Below are 22577 nucleotides of genomic sequence, written 5' to 3'. Positions count from 1 at the left end.
GTCGGACCACTAAGGTGCGGAGGCATCGCCAAGGAGAGGCGACTCCTCAATACTACCGATCCTCTTCACCCAGTAGGTACTGCACCCCGACGACTCGGCACAGACCCCTCCATCCCCGGAGAAGACCTCCTCTCATCCTGGGAACAAAACTCTTACATCAAGCTTCTCAGTCAGGTGGCAAAGGAGGCACCCTACTCTGACTGCTGGATCTGCGCCCATGCACCCAGCCACCTCCAACAAAGCTTACCCCTGGTCCCAATACCAGTAACCTTGGAGCAGTTCCGCTCCGGAGACGTCACCTCCTGGAACCTAACTGCACTGAACTTAACACATCAATACCTCTATCTCACCGGACCCACGAAGGGACCCCTCTGTCGTGCCTTCACCGGAGACGGGACCTTCATCGGATCTAGCACATGTAGTTCCAATTTGGAAATCCTGTCCACCGGCGAGGTCACCGTTACCGACACCACTGGCTCCCACACCTACCCCAACCTCACCAGTGCTTGGGCCACTGTGGTAGGGCACCAACCCCATTGGAAACCCCAGCCTACGGACTCTATACTGCTGCAAGCTCTTGCCTCCGGGAGGATGGAATCTTACCTTAGCGGCTTATTCTGGGTATGTGGACACCGCGCATACACCTGGGTAAGCCCCCATATGTCGGGATCCTGCTTTGTTGGGTACATTGTTCCCGGAATCAGAGTGGTTCCACACCTACCCCCCGGGAGGCAGAGGAACAGGAGAGAACAGAAGGGGCTGTCAGACCTGTCAGATGTCGCTGCCAATGGGGAGACGGTAGGCAGAGCCCTCTTCCCCGCTTATGGAGCAGGATCCAACCATGTGGACATCCTCCGGCTCACTGACATCCTACTTAAATTCATGCAGGAAGCCACCCAAATTACAGATTCCCTCATGTCGGAACTGTCCGAGGTAAGGCAATTAAGTTTACAAACCCGAATTGCGACAGATTTCCTGCTGTCCAGTCAGGGAGGGACGTGTGCCTTAATAGGTACCGAATGCTGCACCTATGTGACCGACCAATCTCTAAATATCACCGGACATTTAAATAATATCCATGAACTAGCAGGAAAACTAAGCGACATACAGCATGAGGGACTATCCGATCTAGACCTGTGGGGGTGGCTACCGAAGCTCGGATGGCTCCGACAATTACTTAAGGTTATGCTTGTTACTGTCCTTGCTGTTGTCCTTTGCGTCTCAATGTTCTGCTGTACTATCCACTGTGTGACTCCTTGCTGTTCTCTCTTTCGCTGTCCTAAACAATCTGCCCCTCTTTCCTTCCAAGCCTATTCCCGTTCACACAGTGCCCCTGTCTTCCCTGAATATGTGCAGATGAGACACCTAGGAGAAGGGGAGTATGAGATCACAGAAATATAGGGTGCGGAGAAAGGATTTGCAAGTTCTTACAGAACTTTAATGCAAATCTATCTCCGAATGGGGGACTGATACGGAAAGGGGGGGGGTACCATCTTCGGCCCCTCCACCAGCTCCAGGGGACTCGAGGCGATGACCTCGACAGCTCCCTAAACCCCCACACTGTCGCACAAGCACCACACTGCACCCTCTGCACCCTAGTCCTGTAAATAAAGGACTTCTCTTTCCCTCTCCCTATACGGGCGGAATAAGCCCACCATCTTTCCTTCGTTTCCCTCTCGCTCCATTCTTAACGTGAATAGACCGTGTCAAAATGTATCTCCCATTGACTATAATGGCCGCGCTTTGGCCAATCAGAACCGTGCATTCGCCTTGCAGAGGTAGCTCAGCTAGCTTTGCACGCCTCATTTAACCTCCTGACAGGTTGTTGACAGCTCCCCTGCTGGGAGAACAATGGAATCGAAACTCCTGGACCCCTGAATGTATCAAGAACTGCAACAATGTATCCATTCACTTCCGACTTTGATTAGCAATATGAGAGTGAACTTGAAATAAGCTGAAACTTCTAAAATTCATATAAAATCAACCCTAGCACCGATTTCCTTCGTTCTGGTGTCAATCAGCTCAGCTCCCTTCGGACTCTACGATACCCTATTCCCCTCCATAATCTCCTAAGCGACAGGTCACGTACTCAGGAAGACCCTAATCCTGTCAGATCGTTCTGCCAAGCCCTTCCTCCGGGCAATGCCAGGTGGCAGACGATGCATATCTGGACTATTGTTCTATCACCACCGGTGCTCAGGAAGTGCTTATCTATGCATATCTCTCACTCCGCACACTGCCCCCCTCCCTTCCCTGAAATGCTAATGTGTGTAACCCCACCTTTCTGTAACATATTCATGATGTAAGCTGTGAAACCCAACCTTCCCATAATGTATTCATGACGTTTATTGCACTGTATTCTGGGACTTGGAGGGAACTTTTAAAAGTTCATGTCACCCATTTCTGGCTGTTCAATCTTGCCTTGAACCTGTTGCGCAATAAACCTTGGATCTCCGCATCTTGCTCCTGTGTCCGGCTGAGCTCATTTTTCCGCTAGGACCCGCGGACTTAGTCCGACGAGCCGGGAGGCTGAGCAGACTCGCACCCGGAATTTTACCGTAACAGTCAGATACCCAGGTCACACATCGACTGCCTTTGCAAACATCAAGTTGGCAACTGATGCTCTGAGCAATACTGCTGAGGCTTTAAAGCTTGTCTTTAGAGCTACCTCCATGGACATATCACAAGAATTCATAGCTTTGCCTTTGCTCTCTGCAGTACATAAGAGCACAGCCTAACCTGCATTCACCACACAAGTTTTAAGTTTGTCTATGGTGCAAAGAGTCAACGAACAGTGCTGAGCCAGGTTCAGTTTATGTTACACTGCCACCATGTGGTCAATCTTTCATTCTCATTTATTTATGAAATGTATAATTTGAACCAAATAGTTCTAGGGTAGAAACTGCAAGCAGGTGAATAAAATCATCATCATCATCATCATCAATCTTTATTACGGTCCAGTGACCCAACAAATCGTTACAAAGCAATACACAATTCATACAGCCTACCTCCAGGTTAAACAAGCATTTTGTTCAGAATATACGTATCGTTGGTTCTTGCAACCACCGATAAAAACTTTGCCACTGCTAATGTTCTAGCGTTTGTCCGGTCTTCCAATAGGAACCTGACATAGTGAGCCTCTGATTTTCCTGGGAAAGGTACCAGCAAGGGTAATATCAGTTCAGCCCTGGCTTGCTCATATTTTGCACAGTGCAACAAAATATGTTTTATGGAATCGATGTCTTGTGCACACGAGCAAAGTCTGTCCTGGTAGGGAACTCCTCTCAACCTGCCATCCATAACTGCAGAAGGAAAGACGTTTAGTCTGGCTTTGGTGAAAAGCCTTCGATAATTTGGTACTGTCAGGTTTTTAATGTAAGATGTTAACTTAAAGACATGCCCATATTGTATTCCTACTGCCAACGGACTACAGACTGCGTGTGATCGAGATCGCAAGTCACTGTGTGCATTATCCCATAATCTTTGCTTTAACGTCTTTAGGGCGCCTTCATAACCCAGGTAATACAGTTGGGGGGGGGTGACAGGGTGGATGTGAGGGCGATCTGGGTGCGACATCTGTCACCCCATTGATTGCCAGGGTTGATTCGGCTGAATAAAATCAGCATTCTAGCCTGCAAGCACATTAATAAAAAGTGGTATTGAAAATATGGCCCCCACTGGATGTTGGAAAAATAATTACCAATACGGTCAAGGTACTGAATAGTTTGGTTATTTATAAACCCTTTCTCTCATTGCAAGGTTTATATCAAGTTAAGTGCACTTGATTTTTCTCATTTATTCCTCAAAACCACCCAACTTTGTGACATTGTATAAAATAACATTACCTGGCAGAGGTAACTGGACTAATATACCACTGACTCTTGGATCCTTGTTTAATCTGCCAGTCAGATCTAAAAGTTCTTCCTGAGAAATATCTTTGGGCCTCAGTATTATTTCACTACAAATGCCTAAAGTAAAAAGAGGAAGCAAACAATATCATCAGCAAAACATTAGTTCCGTTTAGTCACATGCAACAAAATTCAGATTGTGCAATTCTATCTATCGGTAGCATTTTTAATTAGAATACTAAAATAAATTCACACTCAGTATTTAATGGTTTATTTATTTTTTAAATATATTTTTCCTTACAGATAGTGGGTGAGGAACCCACAGCCATGGGGATGCTACAAGCCTTCTCTAGCTCTCAAGATCACTCTTCTGTAATGTATCTCTCTGTGTGTGTGTGAAAGAGAGAGAGAGAGCGACAGAGAGACAGAGACAGAGAGAGATGCAGTAGCCTGGGAAAAAGAACCTTGCAATGAGCCTCAGGGTGGGGAGCCTGGATGGGAAAAGAGAGGGGAGGGCAAGGGGGAACACAAATAAGAAATATTTGAGGGCGGGGGGTTTGCCCGATTTTGTCCTCGCTCAGGGAGCCATATTACCAAAGTCTGGCCCTGGAGGAGGAGCCTTCTGCAAGTCATCAGTTCCAAAATTTGTTAATTTTCGTATTTTTCGCTCTATGGGACGCAGTTTTTCCCTTCTAAAAAGGGAAGTATGGAGCGAATGCAGGCCGCGCGGCTAAGCCCAAAGCCTGAACAGTGCTCCGTCTCACTGTTCTAGCTTGGGGATGGCTGTGCAAAGCCTCCGCAGGGCAATGGGTGAGGCTGCCCTGTGGAGGCTTCACAGGCTGTCCCCGAAGCCAGAACAGCAAGAGGCTATCCCAGAAGCCATATCCCTCTTGCTGTTCTGGCTTCTGGGGTTCAGAATTTTTTTCTTCTTGTTTCCTCCCCCCCAAACTAGGTGCGTCTTATCGTCTGGTGCGTCCTATAGGGCGAAAAATATGGTAATGGGGAATAGCGGGGAGCCAAAATGGAGAGATGGGAGTGGGGGTAGGAAGGGGAGTAGAGAGACTGACAATGCTCCCAGCAGGTGTCAAGCCAATAAACAACGATTTTACTTTTAAAAGACAACTGAACTGTTTAGGGAAGTTTTTAATGTCTGATGCTGTATTGTTTTTAATATTCAGTTGGAAGCCGCCCAGAGTGGCTGGGGAAACCCAGCCAGATGGGCGGGGTATAAATAAATTATTTATTATTATTATTATTATTATTATTATTATTATTATTATTATTATTAATGCCACAAATTCTGCCCTCTGCCAGCATGGAGATTACCTCCCGGGGAATGCAGCCTCTGAAAGGAAACACACATTGTGTCCAGAAAGTTGCCATTGTTCGGAAAACTGTTTGAAGAAAAAGGCATACCTACGGCTGCCGCTGCTTTTACTTTATTTCTCACATACGTGTGACTGGCTGGGTTGTCTCCTACTAAAACAACGGTGAGATGAGGCCTCTTGTTCCCAAGGGCAAGCCAGGAGTCTACATCCTTTCGTATCTCCTCGCAGACCTGGGCAGCCAGCTTTTTCCCTGAGATAATAGTTGCTTCGGTACTATAAAATACAAAGGATAAAAACGAATTGTTAAAAGGCTAAAGTTTTAAGGCGAACATTTTACCGCTCAGCAAATATGTCGTCCTAAAGTGCACATTAATAAACGTTGCCATTATAACACTTTAACCTGCGTATAAATGGCATGAGCACAATATAGCTACCGCACCTAGGACAGGGATCAGCAACCTGTTTGGATCAGTCGACAGGTTTGGGAATTTGAGAAAGTGCTGTGTAAAGGTAAAGGTAAAGGTAAAGGGACCCCTGACCATTAGGTCCAGTCGTGGCCGACTCTGGGGTTGTGGCGCTCATCTCTGTTTATTGGCCGAGGGAGCCGGTGTACAGCTTCCGGGTCATGTGGCCAGCATGACTAAGCCACTTCTGGCGAACCAGAGCAGCACACGGAAACACTGTTTACCTTCCCGCTGCAGTGGTACCTATTTATCTACTTGCACTTTGACGTGCTTTCGAACTGCTAGGTTGGCAGGAGCAGGGATCGAGCAATGGGAGCTCACCCCGTCGCGGGGATTTGAACCGCCAACCTTCTGGTCGGCAAGTCCTAGGCTCTGTGGTTTAACCCACAGCGCCACCCGCGTCCCTAAAGTGCTGTGTAGGGCATAACAAAACACACGAGAGCTGTTACGGGGGTGCAGCACAAACACAACATGGCTGCCATATTGAAACAGAGGGAAAGCCAGACATTTGCATGCATCTCCTTCCACTCAGTCACAGTGAATCTATCAACAAATTCTGCAGCAAAGTGCACGACACCAACAGCAACAGGCAAACCCCAGGAAGGAAACACACAGCTCATAATGCAGAATGTGGAACGAAGCTGTATCACTCTGACCTCAAGCCAGGAGAGTTTATATCAGTGTTTCCCAGCCTTTGGTCTTTGGCAGTTTTTGGACCTCAATTCCTATCATCCCTGACCACTGGTCTTCCTAGCTAGGGATGATGGGAGTTGTAGTCCAAAAACAGCTGGAAACCCAAGGTTGGGAAATGCTGGTTTATACAGTATCCCAGAGGGAGTTTGATGATACAAACCCTTATGCAACAGCGTGGCATCCTGTTCCAATAAGACTGATCAAAAAGGCATATAGCCAAAGTTGACGCTCTCAAAAATCCTTACCAAAATCCTCACCTCAGAAACTCTGAACATTAACATCCAACATAAAATTGCACTCTGTTCCTCCAACTAGGGGTGCAAACCTTCCCTCCTCCTCCAGAGCTAATCAAGGAAGAAAGAATCTCATGCCTTATTGTATTACCATTGTAAATATTTCCTCCTCCCCCCCCCCCCACCTTGCGATGCATGGAAACTGCACTGGCTGAACAACCCTTCCTTCCTCGGTAGCCAATACAGTGGCACCTCGGGTTAAGTACTTAATTCGTTCCGGAGGTCCGTTCTTAACCTGAATCTGTTCTTAACCTGAAGCACCACTTTAGCTAATGGGGCCTCCTGCTGCCGCCACGCTGCCAGAGCACAATTTCTGTTCTCATCCTGAAGCAAAGTTCTTAACCTGAAGCACTATTTCTGGGTTAGCAGAGTCTGTAACCTGAAGCGTATGTAACCTGAAGCGTATGTAACCCGAGGTACCACTGTAACAGTGTCTCCCATACAGGTAGTGCCAGATTTACATATAAGCAAAACAAGCTATAGATTAGGGCCCCACTCTCTTGGGAGCCCCAAAAAAACTTAAAGGAAAAAAATAACCCACATACAGCAACAGTGTTTTGTGTTGTGTAGGCTCCTATGATGTAAGTAATGGGCCCCGACTGCTAGCCTGCTCCCTAAAATATGCCCTCTTTCTCTTTACATTTCCAACACAGTTTAGAACTTGTTTTGTACATTTTAGCAATTTTACTCGGTGTAGTTGACAAAGGACAGCTGGACATATAAAGGGCCCCATTACCTTCAGTAGGTAATCACGGAAATAAGAGTCTAAGGGAGAAATGCTATAATAATCAGCATTTTATACTGTATTAATATTATTACGAGTTTAAGGTAAAGGTAAAGGTAAAGGGATCCCTGACCATTAGGTCCAGTCGTGACCGACTCTGGGGTTGCGACGCTCATCTCACTTTAGTGGCCAAGGGAGCCAGTGTACAGCGTCCGGGTCATGTGGCCAGCATGACTAAGCCGCTTCTGGCGAACCAGAGCAGCAGACGGAAACACCGTTTACCTTCCTGCCGGAGTGGTACCTATTTATCTACTTGCACTTTGACGTGCTTTCGAACTGCTAGGTTGGCAGGAGCAGGGACCAAGCAACGGGAGCTCACCCGTCGTGGGGATTCGAACCGCCGACCTTCTGATCGGCAAGTCCTAGGCTCTGTGATTTAGCTTAGGGCCTCATCAAACCTAAATCCGGCCCTGCATACAGGGTGCACAAAATCAATGGGCTGTGTGTTGAAAAGTGGCTCCTAGGCACTCCCACCCCCCAAGCTTCCAATATGTCAGGGTGGAGGCAAATGGTGCAGAGACACCTATGTAAGCACCAATTTATTCCAACCATATCTATTGTTGGCCAAAGCACTCATGACCTATTTTATCTTGGAAGTATGAGCCTAACTACACAGAACAATACAAACCGAAACTTCAGAATTCTCCTGCAAGTCCCTATGCCAGGGTGCTGTGGGGATCATGGTCTTACTAATCTTCTTTTTTGTCGATCACTCGTAGCAGAGTAAGATTGTCTTCCATAAACATGGATTTAACAATGAGTCCGTAAGTGACTGTGAAGGCCAATTCTGGAGGGCCAGAGTTTGCCTATGCCTGTTCTAGATCATTCCTATCATCAGCAATGGAGGGATTTTCCCACAGTGCACTGGGCAGGTTGAAGAGCAGCCTAGCTCTCAACCACTCTTTGTTTTGGTGGAAAACTAGGCCCAGCTAGACTTCTCCCTGAATTCATGAGCTCCCCACAACCCCTTTTCTAAATTTGCCATATTAGAAGGAAAGGGAGAGGCAGCGGGAACGCATAGCAAAAAGAATAAAAGGAAGACACTTTCCTGTTAAAGGTAAAGGTAAAGGGACCCCTGACCATTAGGTCCAGTCGTGACCGACTCTGGGGTTGCAGCGCTCATCTCGCTTTATTGGCCGAGGGAGCCGGCGTACAGCTTCCAGGTCATGTGGCCAGCATGACTAAGCCGCTTCTGGCGAACCAGAGCAGTGCACGGAAACGCCGTTTACTTTCCTGTCGGAGCGGTAGCTATTTATCTACTTGCACTTTGATGTGCTTTCGAACTGCTAGGTTGGCAGGAGCAGGGACCGAGCAACAGGAGCTCACCCCGTCGCGGGATTCGAACCGCCAACCTTCTGATCGGCAAGCCCTAGGCTCTGTGGTTTAGACCACAGCACCACCCGCATCCCTTACCCCTGCTATAGCCTATCCCAAATTGCTTGGGCAGAACAGGTACATGTCATCACAATGTAAGGAGAAAGCCTGCCCCTTGCCTGTGCTGCCTGGGGTTGATGGGAACTAGAGTCCACCAGCAAAGGGAAGTTCTATATCTAGCCAGACCCTTGGTCCATCTTGCACAGTCTACTGACCGACAGCAGCTCTCTAGGCAGGGAACACTCCCAACCCTATCTGGAGATTCTAGGGATTGAAACTGGCACTTTCTGCATGCAAGGCAAATGCTTTATCATGGAGCTATGGCTCTTCCCCAGTCTGGGAGCTCACCCCGTCGTGACCTTCTGATCGGTAAGTCCTAGGCTCTGTGGTTTAACGCACGTCCCTTTGGAGCCAAATCAAGACTTTTTGCTGTTGCTGTTGTAAACGACTGGGAGCCAAAAATCTTTGCTGATCTATTGCCAGATATTTTGCACTACCTCCCCATCCACTCACCCTCAGGTTCCTGCTGCTATGGGGAGAATGAGCGGTAAAATCCGTAGCTATTTGCAGGTTATCACTTGGACAGAGCAGGTACCAGGGTGACATTAGCAAAGACACTCTTATGGTTTGCTCCGATGGCGCCTGGGTTCTGTAGGGAAGCAAATCCATTTTGCAGGAGGGAGTCAAGAGTGTTGTGGAAGTTTCCATGACAAATCCACTTTTAAAATAAGGGGGGGGGGGGGGGAAGACTGGTTTTAAAAGTGATGGGGGAATATATTGAAAAGTATGGTATGAATAAATAACTAATGGGAAGAAAAAAATACTACAACATGCTGATCCTTGTTTTCTGCAACATTAGTATCTCCGGTGTGGTGATAATCTGGACATCAACACTGGCACCCAAATTTAAAGCAGGATTTTTTCCTCCAGTCAACTGAGACTGATGAAAAACATGTCCATGACGCCTGTAATCAATGGTGCCCAGATATATGCCTTGAGAACACAACAGCCACTTCCATAAATAGTTCAGGATACTGGTAGGGAAAACATTTGAGAGAAAGTTATTTAATTATGGTAAACTGGAAAAAGTATATGGCATAAGAAAGCTAAAAACACACACAGAAGGGTTGTTTAAATCATTTGTTATCACAGCTTTCACCCTTAGAGAAAAAGGCAAAGACAAGGCCTTTTCCCTCCAACAAAATGACTTCCCAAAATTTGTGAGGGAGTTTAAAAATAAATAAATCATCTTGTCTTCTTAGCATTGGTTCCTAGGCTCAAGGACAAACACAACCCTTCATGTGGTTTCCCAAATTTGCCACCTTCCACATTCAAAGAGAAAGCTAGTCGGAATTAAAATTAAAACTTCTGAGAAAGAATACAAAATATCCAAAAGAGATGTAAGATACCAGGAACCAAAATTCACAGCAAACAAATAGCCACACATTCCAGTCCTCCACATAGACAGCAGCTCAAAGTAACAGATAGATCCTATAACTTTTTGTTGTCATTTTCTGTTGTTCTTTTCCTGCTTATTTTAATTTTATCTGATTTATCTTCTTTTAAAACCTTTTTAGGATGTATGTTACCTTGGGTGATTTTGGTACGAGGCAGAAGGTTGGTAAAAAAAAATCTAAAATAAATAAAATGTACACATTAGTGAGTTCTCACTGCTGTTAAAGCATCTCGTCAGCAAATAGGCATTTGTCCAATAACGATCGCTCCTTAACCCTTCTCTTAAATGGGGAACTACAACTAAAAGAAGGAAATCAGCCCTGAGTGCTCACTGGAAGGACAGATCCTGAAGCTGAGGCTCCAATACTTTGGCCACCTCATGAGAAGAGAAGACTCCCTGGAAAAGACCCTGATGTTGGGAAAGATGGAGGGCACAAGGAGAAGGGGACGACAGAGGACGAGATGGTTGGACGGTGTTCTCGAAGCTACCAGCATGAGTTTGACCAAACTGCGGGAGGCAGTGGAAGACAGGAGTGCCTGGCGTGCTCTGGTCCATGGGGTCACGAAGAGTCGGACACGACTAAATGACTAAACAGCAACAACAACTAATAGGTTGCCTGGCTCACCCTCCCTCCTCTCTGGATATTCTAGAAATACTACACATACCCATGTTGCTTGTGCATGTGGTCATCCTCATTTTCCTGGAAGGGTCAGTGGTCCTTTAAAGCAAGAAGAGGGATGGAGTTATGCATACAGCCAATATACAGTGTCACACCACTATGAGATGCTACTTTCCATATCAGAATTCAGGTGGGCTGCATGCATGGCTTACGCTCTTCTTGCCTTAAAGGAGTTACCGACAATCAAGTCAATACTGTTTCCATGGGAAGACCTCACGGAAAGGAATCACAACACCTGAAAGTGATGTTTCTTCAAGCGGCCTCCCTCACACTTCAAATTAATTAAAATGCACAGTAAACGCATAATGTGCAACACATGTATTGCTCGGGGAATTGTTGCTCCTATAGCATCTAGAGCAGGCTTCCTCAACCTCGGCCCTCCAGATATTTTGAGACTACAATTCCCATCATCCCTGACCACTGGTCCTGCTAGCTAGGGATCAGGGGAGTTGTAGGCCAAAAACATCTGGAGGGCCGAAGTTGAGGAAGCCTGATCTAGCTTTCTGAAAACAAGCTGGGAGTGCATTCAATGATCCTTTACACATGAACAAGCCAACTTCACCTAATACACACACACACCCCGCAACACAGGAATCTTTTGCCCAACGTGGGGTGCCAACATGAATAAAATATTGGGGAGGCCCAAGTAAGCTCTGCCCCACATAATCAATCACATCTATCAGGTAAGCTCCACCCCACATAATCACATAACCAATCAGGTAAGCTCTGCCCCGCATAACCAATCACATAACCAAGCAGGTAAGCTCCGCCCCACATAACCAATCAGGCAAGCTCTGCCCCACATAACCAATCTCATAACCTATCAGGTAAGCTCTGCCCCACATAACCAATCTCATAACCAATCAGGTAAGCTCCGCCGCACATAATCAATCACATAACCAATCAGGTAAGCTCCGCCACACATAACCAATCAAGTAAGCTCCGCCCCACGTAATCAATCACATAACCAATCAGGTAAGCTCTGCCCCGCATAACCAATCACATAACCAATCAGGTAATCTCTGCTCCGCATAATCAGTCACATAACCAATCAGGTAAGCTCCGCCCCACATAACCAATCACACAACACGGCAAGTGCACGCCATTTGAGTGGCAAAACCCATCTACTTTTATTTGTGGGGGGGACAAGCTCCCTCAAATGTTTTATTGAGGGGGGGCATTGAAGGGACCTCACCCCCCACGAGCTGCTCTCACAGCTCGAACCCACAACCCTGAGAGGAAGCCCCGCGGCCGAGCCATCTGGGCAGCGGCTGCGGGCAGCTTCCAAGGAGGCGAGCCCACCTGAGGCGACCACCAAAGAGCGCCCTGGGATGACGGAGTGAGGGAAGAGAGCCTTGTCGCCCCTACGAACGCTGACGCCTGAGGCCGCCGCCTCCCCTTGCCTCAGGGGTGGGCCGGCCCTGACCCCAATATCCCCACTTAACGACTTGGGGGGCGCTCGGGTCGCCCCACCCCACCGACGACGACCCCCTCGGCCCCCGCCTCCCACGACGCCCTTCTCTTCCCCTCAGCACCTGACGACGCCGCTGCTGAGGGAGCTGCTGAGGCGTTTGCCGGCCGACGGCAGCCGCGGGGAGCCTCCGCGGCGCCTTCTCCGCAGCAGCAGCAGCACGAGGCGGCGGCAAACGGGGGCGCAGGTCGCCGCCGCCGCCGTCGCCGCCGCCATATCCGAAGGCCGTGGACGTCGCCGGCCTCTCGCGCCGGCCGGCTTCGGGGCGGCTCCGCCTCTGGCTCCTCCCTGCGCCCGCCCAAAGGCAGGCCTCGCCGCCGCCGAGGGAGGGACAGGGGCGCTGGGCGGCAGGGAGGAAGGAAAGGGGGACCGGCTTCCTCCGTATCAGGGAGGGAAGCTGATCTGTCTCTCTATTTTTATTTTTATCTTTCTCTCTCTCTCTCTCTCTCTCTCCACCACCCCCTCTCGCTTTTCTCCCTCTCTTTCTATCTATCTCTGCCTATCTCTCGCTATCTTTCTATCTACCGCTTTCTTTCTTTCTCTCTCTCTTTCTATCTGTACATCTCTTTCTTTCTGTCTATCTCAACCTCTCCCTTCCTTCCTTCCTTCCTTCCTTCCTTCCTTCCTTCCTTCCTTCCTTTCTCTCTCTCTCTCTTTCTGTCTCTTCCTTCCTGTCTCTCTCAACCTCTCTACCTCTTCCTTCCTTCCTTTCTCTCTCTCTCTTTATATTTATTGAAGTTTTACAAAAACATAAGTTTACAAAATAAAAAAATGTCATATAAAAAGAAAAGGATACAAAAAAGAGAACATAGAAAAGTACATGAAAAAGAAAAAAGAAGAATAAAAATACAAAATACAAAAGACAAATAGCTAAAAAAGAATTAAAAACAAATCCGTTTTTTGTAACTTTGAACTCATTAGCTTATTTCCTTGGCCTCCTCACACCTCCCCTTTTTGTATTCCCATTTAAGTAATCAAATCAGCAAATCCTTACCCTCTTTCGTTTATCTTAACTCTGTATCTTAACATATTATAACTCTATATTTTCACCCATTATCAATTCATTTTTGCATATTCTTATTAACTTTGTTGCTAATGCCACTTATTTTCAATCCAACATCATTTTAACATTCATTAATTTTACAGTATTTCTGAAGATAGTCTTTAAATTTCTTCCAGTCTTTTTCCACCAACTCTTCTCCTTCCTTTCTCTCTCTCTCTCTCTCTCTCTCTCTCTCTCTCTCTCTCTCTCTCTTCTTTCTTTCTGAATGACGATTAAATTGATTTTGTACTAATGACTGAGCCATATTAACTTTAGTGTAGTTTCCTGGAATTGGAAGAATTACCAGCTTCATTATAGCTTTGCCTCAAGTTATTCCTACAATTTTCTTACAGAATGCCACTATTTGGTAGATATAGTGTGAAGCTGTTCCCATGGAAAGATCACTACCTGCTGAAGGCATATGTGTGGATCTGGCTGCCCACCTTTGCTGTGGGCTAGGATGGTCCGGTCATAGAAGCTGAAAGATCGCTTTGAATTCCAAAATTCTCTGAGAATGATGCTGTCCTAGGAAGATGTGAAGCAGGAGGCTAACTGGGGCAATTGACACTCCCACCTAAACAGCCTGGCTCCCTGCAGTTTTATGAGGAGTTTCCCCCTGTATATTTGGGATTACCCAATATGGGGATAACCCAATAAACTGGGGAAAATTGGGGTTGGTATTGAGGTTGCAGACAATTTATTTTAGGGTTTTGGGGTGGGTGGATCAATTGTCACTTTTTGCTGTTCTCCTTTCAATGCCCACTACTCCTCAATGCTTTCATTTATTATTATTATTATTTCAGCTGTGCTTGTTACTATGTCCTGTGTGCTCCTGAACAGATGAATATTCTCCTCCGGCTTTTGATCCCTGAGATTTGAGATCTATCTATCTATCCCTCAGATTTTCACAAAACCAGAAAACCAGCAAATTTACAGTTGCATAACTGTGTGCTTTTGCACACTTCTTGGGAAGGGAATTCCTTTTAGAAAACAAACAATCCGAGGTGCATATAAGAGAATCAACAAATTAGAAGGCATAGGCAAACGAAAAAGGGAATACCTTCTGAAGTAGCTCCTCGTATGCAAATTCAGATTCCTGTGGGTGCAGACTACACCAGTCTAATTCAAATGGGGAGAAAGTGGGTTGACATATAAGTAGTGCCCAGATGTGTACAAGCCCTGTGAGTGGTGCACATATGTTCAAAATGTGGCTGCAGATGCCCCTGGGAGTAATGTGACATGGGGGCCTGCTATCTATCCCTCCCGTGGACATTGTATTGGGGTGGGGGAGAAGTGACTGTCTGCAGGGGCATCTATGCCCACATATTTAATGTCCATGTATAGGTCTCATATAGAATAGGGACGCGGGTGGCGCTGCGGGTTAAACCACAGAGCCTAGGACTTGCCGATCAGAAGGTCGGCGGTTCGAATCCCCGCGACGGAATGAGCTCCCATTGCTCGGTCCCAGTTCCTGCCAACCTAGCAGTTCGAAAGCACGTCAAAGTGCAAGTAGATAAATAGGTACCGCTCCAGCAGGAAGATAAATGGCATTTCCATGCGCTGCTCTGGTTCGCCAGAAGCGGCTTAGTCATGCTGGCCACATGACCCAGAAGCAGTACGCCGGCTCCCTCGGCCAATAAAGCGAGATGAGCGCCGCAACCCCAGAGTCGGTCATGACTGGACCTAATGGTCAGGGGTCCCTTTACCTTTATAGGTCTCATGGCCAGTTGGACTGTAAAGAAAGAAGTGAAGTATTGTTTGAAAGGCAGTTCTTCGGCTACCTCCTAAGAGTGTGAGTAAGCCTCAGCCTTCCCCTGCCTTCTCAGAACTGAGTAATCTGAGGGATACGTACACACTGATCCACAACAGGGTTATTGTCGTGGCCTTGGACCCCAATCTCCTCTTTCTGCAGTTCTGTCCCTGTTCCTCCAGGGTCAGGGACAACTGAGGCTTTTGTTGTTTAGTCATGTCCGCCTCTTCGTGACCCCATGGACCAGAGCATGCCAGGCACTCCTGTCTTCCACTGTCTCCTGCAGTTTGGTCAGACTCATGTTTGTAGCTTCGAGAACACTGTCCAACCATCTCGTCCTCTGTTGTCCCCTTCTCCTTGTGCCCTCCATCTTTCCCAACATCAGGGTCTTTTCCAGGGAGTCTTCTCTTCTCATGAGGTGGCCAAAGTATTGGAGCCTCAGCTTCATGATCACTCATGAAGTGAGCTTCCAATGAGCACTCAGGGCTGATTTCCTTCAGAATGGATAGGTTTGATCTTCTTGCAGTCCATGGGACTCTCAAGAGTCTCCTCCAGCACCATAATTCAAAGATTTTCCCTTCTTTATCACTTATTCTGCATTTCTTAATTTCTCTATTGCTCTTAAAGGTAAAGGTACCCCTGCCCGTGGTACCTTTGACAGGTACCTTTGACAGGTACAACCCCTTTGACAGGTACAACCCCTTGACAGACTCTAGGGTTGTGTGCTCATCTCACTCTAGAGGCCGGGAGCCAGCGCTGTCCGCAGACACTTCCGGGTCACGTGGCCAGCGTGACAAGCTGCATCTGGCGAGCCAGCGCAGCACACGGAAATGCCGTTTACCTTCCCGCTGGTAAGCGGTCCCTATTTATCTACTTGCACCCAGGGGTGCTTTCGAACTGCTAGGTTGGCAGGCGCTGGGACCGAACGACGGGAGCGCACCCCGCCGCAGGGATTCGAACCACCGACCATGCGATCGGCAAGTCCTAGGCTCTGAGGTTTTACCCACAGCACCACCCGCGTCCCTATTGCTCTTAATTATCATTAACTAATAATTCTATTCATAGTCTTTCTTGCAATATTTCAAATAGTCCTCCTTACAGAACTTCTTGCAGTCCTACTAGCGTAATCTGTTCATTACAATTGCTTTTCAAATAGTTCATATATTTACTCCAATCTTCTAAGAATCTCTGGTCCCGCAGGTTTCGAATCCTTCCTGTTAATTTATCTAATTCTGCATAGTCCATCCAGGAGCATCCCTATGCAAAATCTGACATGCCATAGAACCACCACCAGGAGGTAGTGGTGGTAAATAACTTTTTCTTCCCGCACAACGGCTGCTTAAGCAAAATTGTGTCTGGCAGAGCTTCTCTGGTGGATTTCTAACTAGCTAGTAAAAATGATTCACCAAAAGACAAGTCGTCTACATCCTGTTGGAACAATATCACACAATTCTTTGCAGATAAAATCACCCAGCTTTGTTCCAACTTGTATGCCACAGTTCAGCTTACCATAATTATTTGGATAATCACTTTGGCACTGTTTATCTCAAGAATGCCGACAACTCACTTGGCATTGTGAAGGGTACCACATGTAGCTTGTTCCCCAATCCATAATGTGAAAGTCACTTTGAGTGGCAGGGGTTTGGTCCAAATAATAAATATCTCCTTGAATGAGGAAGGAGTCTCATCTCATTATGAAGGTGATGGCAATCATGCATTACAAAACAGCTGATATGCATGCAAGGACATTGAGGCACCCCAAGTCTGAGTCATGCAATCTTTTTGAATGCCCAGAGAGTGCTAGGGTATCAAATGGTTGTGGAGATCAGGAGTTAAAAACTTAGCTGGAGCAGAGCATAAGGGAAGTATTTTTTTTCCACTGGCAAGCCAAAATCCTACACCTATAAAGCGTCAGGAGTGAGCTAGCAGTAAATCACTCCATGCATGTTGGAGTTAACTCTTTATTAGCAAAAACACAATCTGTACTGGAGTGTCAGGCCTAATGGGCACAGCAACCCATCTCCAGTAGGTCTTGCCCCCATGAAGCAGGTGAAGGACTGAAGGTCCCTGCCTCCCCACAGCTGCCTAACTACCCTCTCCAGGGTTCCCCCCTCCCAAGCAATTGGAAACTGGGTCTGCGCATCACTAATCTCTCCTCCACCTTCTTCACTCTCTTCTGGTTCTGGGAGACAAGGTGGGAAGGGAGCTTGTCACAGCAGGATGGAGAGACACCAGCCTGACTCATCTCTGCCTCTTGGCCTCTCCTCCTGATTCTGGACTGCCGTCTGCCACAGACTCTCCCTGCTCACTAAATCCTGTTACCCCTTCAGCTTCCGACACCACTCTCCTCCCTCTGACCACTCATCATAGTTCCACCATCAGGGGCTCTGAGCCTTCTTCCTTTGGTGGTTCCCCAGCTGGTTCCTCCCACCATTCCTCTGTCTCCAACCCATCTGTTATGTACTGAAGTTCTCACCCTGGGCCAGCAGGGGGATACTGTAGATAGTTTTCACTCAGGTCCGCATATGCAAATAAGGAATTGAAAGTGACGTTCAGTGATTGGATAGTTACAGAAAGTTGTTACTGTTGCTTTGTAGTTGAACTCTATATAATCAGGTTGGCTGAACCCTTCAGTTCAGTTCTGTTCTGGCCTGTGAATAAACAAGAGCTGTCTGAAGAATCGCTGTGTCGTCTAATATGTTCACCCGCAACTTAACACCATCCATGACATAACCACTGAGGCTTTAAGAAATAAAAGATGATCTCTGCGCATGCATAAAATAATGGGCTTGGTTCCAGCCTTGATCATTTAAAGTGACAGAACAAGTCTCTCAATATCTGCAGCCAGCAAAGCCTTAGCTTAGTAAAAGGTAAAGGTACCCCTGCCCGTACGGGCCAGTCGTGTCCGACTCTAGGGTTGTGCGCTCATCTCACTTAAGAGACCGGGAGCCAGCGCTGTCCGCAGACACTTCCGGGTCATGTGGCCAGCGTAACGAAGCTGCTCTGGCGAGCCTGCACCAGCGCAGCACACAGAAACGCCGTTTACCTTCCCGCTATAAAGCGGTACCTATTTATCTACTTGCACTTAGGGGTGCTTTCAAACTGCTAGGTGGGCAGGAGCTGGGACTGAACGACGGGAGCTCACCCCGCCGCGGGGCTTCGAACCGCCGACCATACAATCGGCAAGTCCTAGGCACTGAGGTTTTACCCACAGCGCCACCCGCGTCCCTAAGCCTTAGCTTACCGCACAATATTTTCAGGAGATTTTTGGAGAAGGAACAGGTGGATTCAAGTCTCAGAGACCATAACCTGAATATAAAACTAAACTCAGTCTGCAGCATCTCTAGTTAAAAGATCCTTAAGTCATAGCTGCCAACGTTTCCCTTTTTTAAAGGGAAATTCCCTTATTCCGAATAGGATTCCTCGCAAGAAAAGGGAAAAGTTGACAGCTATGCCTTAAGTGGCAATGCTATAAAAGACCCCCCACTCAATTTGAGACCCTGAGGAGTCGCAGCTCAGGTAGGTGGATCACTAGTGCTATACAGGAATTTATTAAGTTCAGTGATACATGTTCAACACTCAGAGAGAATTGACAACTAGCTTGATAGGTACCCCTGCCAGTACGGGCCAGTCGTGTCCGACTCTAGGGTTGCGTGCTCATATCGCTCTAGAGGCCGTGAGCCGGCGCCGTCCAAAGACACTTCCAGGTCACACGGCCAGCGTGACGAAGCTGCAGCTGGCGAGCCAGCACCAGCACAGCACACGGAAACGCCGTTTACCTTCCCGCTATAAAGCGGTACCTATTTATCTACTTGCACTTGGGGGTGCTTTCGAACTGCTAGGTGGGCAGGAGCTGGGACCGAACGACGGGAGCTCACCTCGCCGTGGGGATTCGAACCGCCGACCATACGATCGGCAAGTCCTAGGCACTGAGGTTTTACCCACAGCGCCACCCGCGCCCAAGCTTGATACCGTATATCAATGAAAGCTTGCACCTAGCTTCTTTTATGCCAATGAGTTCTTCAGAAAAGTGATTGAACTGAATGACTACTCAGTGACTAAAATAAATAATAGGGGTAGGCCATACACTTCATGTTTCCTTTAATGAATCCATTCAGTTATTTCCCACAATATGGCACTCTTTGGGAACTATGCTTTTGGCTACGCAATAGGCCAGTGGGTGTGGTGATCGTCATATTTGCATGCATATCTCTGAGATCTTGAGCCTGCAAATAAAACACATTCCGTGTCTTTCCAGAGAAATTGGTTTTATTTCACGAGATCAGGCATGTTTGTAGAACGCTCTGGAGGGCAAAGCCACAGTGGAGAGGCAGAGGGAGATTCTGTTGTTCAAGCCCTGTGATATGAGCACCATATGCATGACCAAATTGCAGCTTTAAGGTTTTGATCAGCCACATCCTAATTCTGGCTCAGTGTGTGATCCATCAAGATACCTGGATCATTTTTACTTGTAATGCTACCAAGCCAGGCCTCACCCATCCTATGCTTTTTTTAAATAATAATAATAATTTTTATTGAATGGTTTTATGTTACCAAAAACAATACAGCCATACTACCACTAAATATAATTAAGAAATAAAAATTACATACATCGATATTTAGTTTGTTATTTGTTATTTACCGTCTTATTTCCTCCCAAACATTGCATACAACACACCCACACCCGCACAGAAAATGATAATGAAAGTAAATATTTTTCCCCCTTTTATCTTCCAAAGTCTTTGACTTCCTGTCAAGTCCCTTTGCATATGTTTTATCTTACATTCGAATGTACACAAAACAATAAACCTTTCTATATAATTTTTCTAATACATTCTGAAAACATAATAAATCTTTAATTGTAGTCCACCTCCTTTTAGTTCCTTTATCACTCAAATGCTAGCACGGAGTCAAAACTATTATTGTATTTTTGAACATATTTTTTTATAAACATCCCATTTTCCCGCTAATTTTTGCTTTGAGTTTCCTCTGAGTTTACTAGTCAGTTGAGCCGTCTCCACCAATTCCTGTAATTTGATTTGCCAATCTGTTATTTTTGGAGCCTCGTGATCTTTCCATCCCTTGGCCACAAGTATATGAGCCGCTGCGGTTGCATACAAAAATACCTCTCTTAGATCCTATGCTTTTGCCTTGTACCTGTCCTTTGGCCTCAACCCAGGTGTAGCCACACACAGTGAGTTGCCTTTAGCAACAAGTGATGAAGATGTGCATCTCCGTTCACAACTAAAGATGCCTCCGGCCAATGGAAAAGGCCTTGGATGAGCCTTATATTGCATTCAGATGCACATCACCACCACATGCAGAGGACTGCCTATGCCGAGCAAGTGAGATTAAGCTAGATATGGTTGCCCAAAACATAATCATCTTGCTTACAAACTCCAGCCGTTATCTAGGGGGAGAATTGCTTGTTTTGCTGATAAATAGCATCCCAATCATTTCCTAAGCTGCACAAACATCACCAGATGGATTCTTTTGCTGACATGCCCGGTTGAAGCATGTCTCGCTGCTGTTTGTTCATGCCTTTTCAGGAAAACACAAGGCGTCTTCCAGTAACTGTACACAACTCCAGACCAAAAGGTAAAACCCCATGGTTGCGTAATGGAACGCTTCACTCCTCACATGTGGCGGAATGCAAATGAAAGGAAGTGGAAACATGGTGCAGATGGCTGAGGAAGAAGCGAAAGGAAGATGTCTGTCAAAGGATGCCTAACTCTAATTTTGAAGTCGCAGTGATCAAGGAAATTTCCCCGACACAAATTAAGAGCTGCATAGAAGAGCAGTACCCTGCGCTTGCAAAACTCCCATACATTTCAACAAGAAGACTTGAATTAATCCTTGGATTGTGCCCTTAGCATACAAAGTCCCCTTCCAATATGATAGGGCTGCATTCCTTCCAGATTTGGCTGAACTCCAAATTTCATCACCACTGGCAGGGCTGGATTTAGGTTTGATGAGGCCCTAAGCTCCTGAAGGTAATGGGGCCCTTTATATGTCCAGCTGTCCTTTGTCAACAGCAAATTGTCGCTGTTTTTTGTTGTTGAATAGATGCTGTATGGTAATTTATGGACCTAATAGGTTTCTAAAGCCATAATGGAATCAAAATAAATAAATTATGTATTACATGAAATCAATCAGTAGGCATAAGACTCTTAGTCTATGCTGCCTGATCATCAGACTACAAGCACTCTTTAATATTAGATAATGGTACCTCTGGTTGTGAACAGGATCCGTTCCGGAGGCCCGTTCGCAACCTGAAAAGAATGCAACCTGCGTCTGCGCATGCGCAGGTTGCGATTCACCATTTCTGTGCATGTGCGTGACGTCATTTTGCGCGGCGAAACCCGGAAGTAACCCTTTCCAGTACTTCCGGGTCGCCGCAGGATGCAACCTGAAAACGCACAACCTGAAGCAAACGTAACATGAGGTATGATTGTACAACAGCTTGACCTACATTCATGACCTACATGCTACATGTTGCCGTGCAACCATGCAGAATATAGGCACCCTATATATAGAAATGAGCAAACCAGTGATATTTTAGGGAGCAGGCTAGCAGGCTTACATTACTTACATCATAGGAGCCTACGCAACACAAAACATTGTTGCTGTACATAGGTTTTTTTTTGTTTGCTTTTTATCTTATATTTTGGAAATGCACATCCAGGTGTTTTTTTCCTTTACATTTTTTGGGGGGGCCCAAGAGAGTGGGGCCCTAAGCTATAGCTTGGATTAGCTTATACGTAAATCTGACACTGACCACTGGGCACACTGACCAGGGCTGAATGGAGTTGTAGTCCAAAATATCCCAAAGGTGCACCAGATTGGGGAAGGCTGTGTCCCAAGGAGCTAAGCGAGGACCATGAGAAAGAAGAAAATGTGGGACTGCGTTTCCCACCCCCTCCAGATTCAGGCTCTATGGAATATATGTGCATGCATGATAGCAGATCTCATCAGGTGTTCCTAACATACACAGGGGCCTGAGGGACTGTGTGGGGCTTCCTCTGCCCGCTTTATTGCACCACGGTATGCTGGCAAACCCAACGTGCAATTGGCTCAGCGTGACGTGAGCCAACTTCTCTGCATGTCAGGTTTCCAGCACGGGGGTCAGGACTCCTGAGGGAACAGGGACTGTGCCAGACAATTCCTGAGGGCTCCTTCACATTCAGAACAAACAGCTGAAGAGAGCTGGTGTTTCTAGGCAGACGCGTGACTGCTCCACAGAGTGCGCTGGGGAAATCTGCGTACGTGTGCATTTCCTTTCTGTGTAGCACTTAACCTGTTATATACTGAAGTTCTCACCCTGGGCCAGCAGGGGGATACTGTAGATAGTTTTCACTCAGGTCCACATATGCAAATAAGGGATTGAAAGTGACG

At 46.7% G+C, this 22577-nt stretch overlaps 1 protein-coding gene across 1 annotated transcript in view; it reads right to left on the bottom strand.

Annotated features, from left to right (window-relative positions):
• LOC310748148 (bifunctional methylenetetrahydrofolate dehydrogenase/cyclohydrolase 2, mitochondrial-like) overlaps positions 1-12621 on the bottom strand; it is a 32956-nt gene extending 20335 nt beyond the window's left edge. The window contains 6 exon segments of the mRNA XM_083583753.1: positions 3846-3968; positions 5265-5449; positions 10374-10414; positions 10416-10417; positions 10906-10958; positions 12455-12621. Of these exon segments, the coding sequence (XP_083439879.1) occupies positions 3846-3968; positions 5265-5449; positions 10374-10414; positions 10416-10417; positions 10906-10958; positions 12455-12606 (556 nt within the window). The 5' untranslated portion in view covers positions 12607-12621.
• Between the last annotated feature and the right edge of the window lie 9956 nt (positions 12622-22577).

This window comes from Podarcis filfolensis (genome assembly GCF_964270895.1).
Source record: "Podarcis filfolensis genome assembly, chromosome: 13".
In the NCBI taxonomy this organism is placed as follows: Eukaryota; Metazoa; Chordata; class Lepidosauria; order Squamata; family Lacertidae; genus Podarcis; species Podarcis filfolensis.
This window is presented reverse-complemented; position numbering and strand designations above follow the sequence as displayed.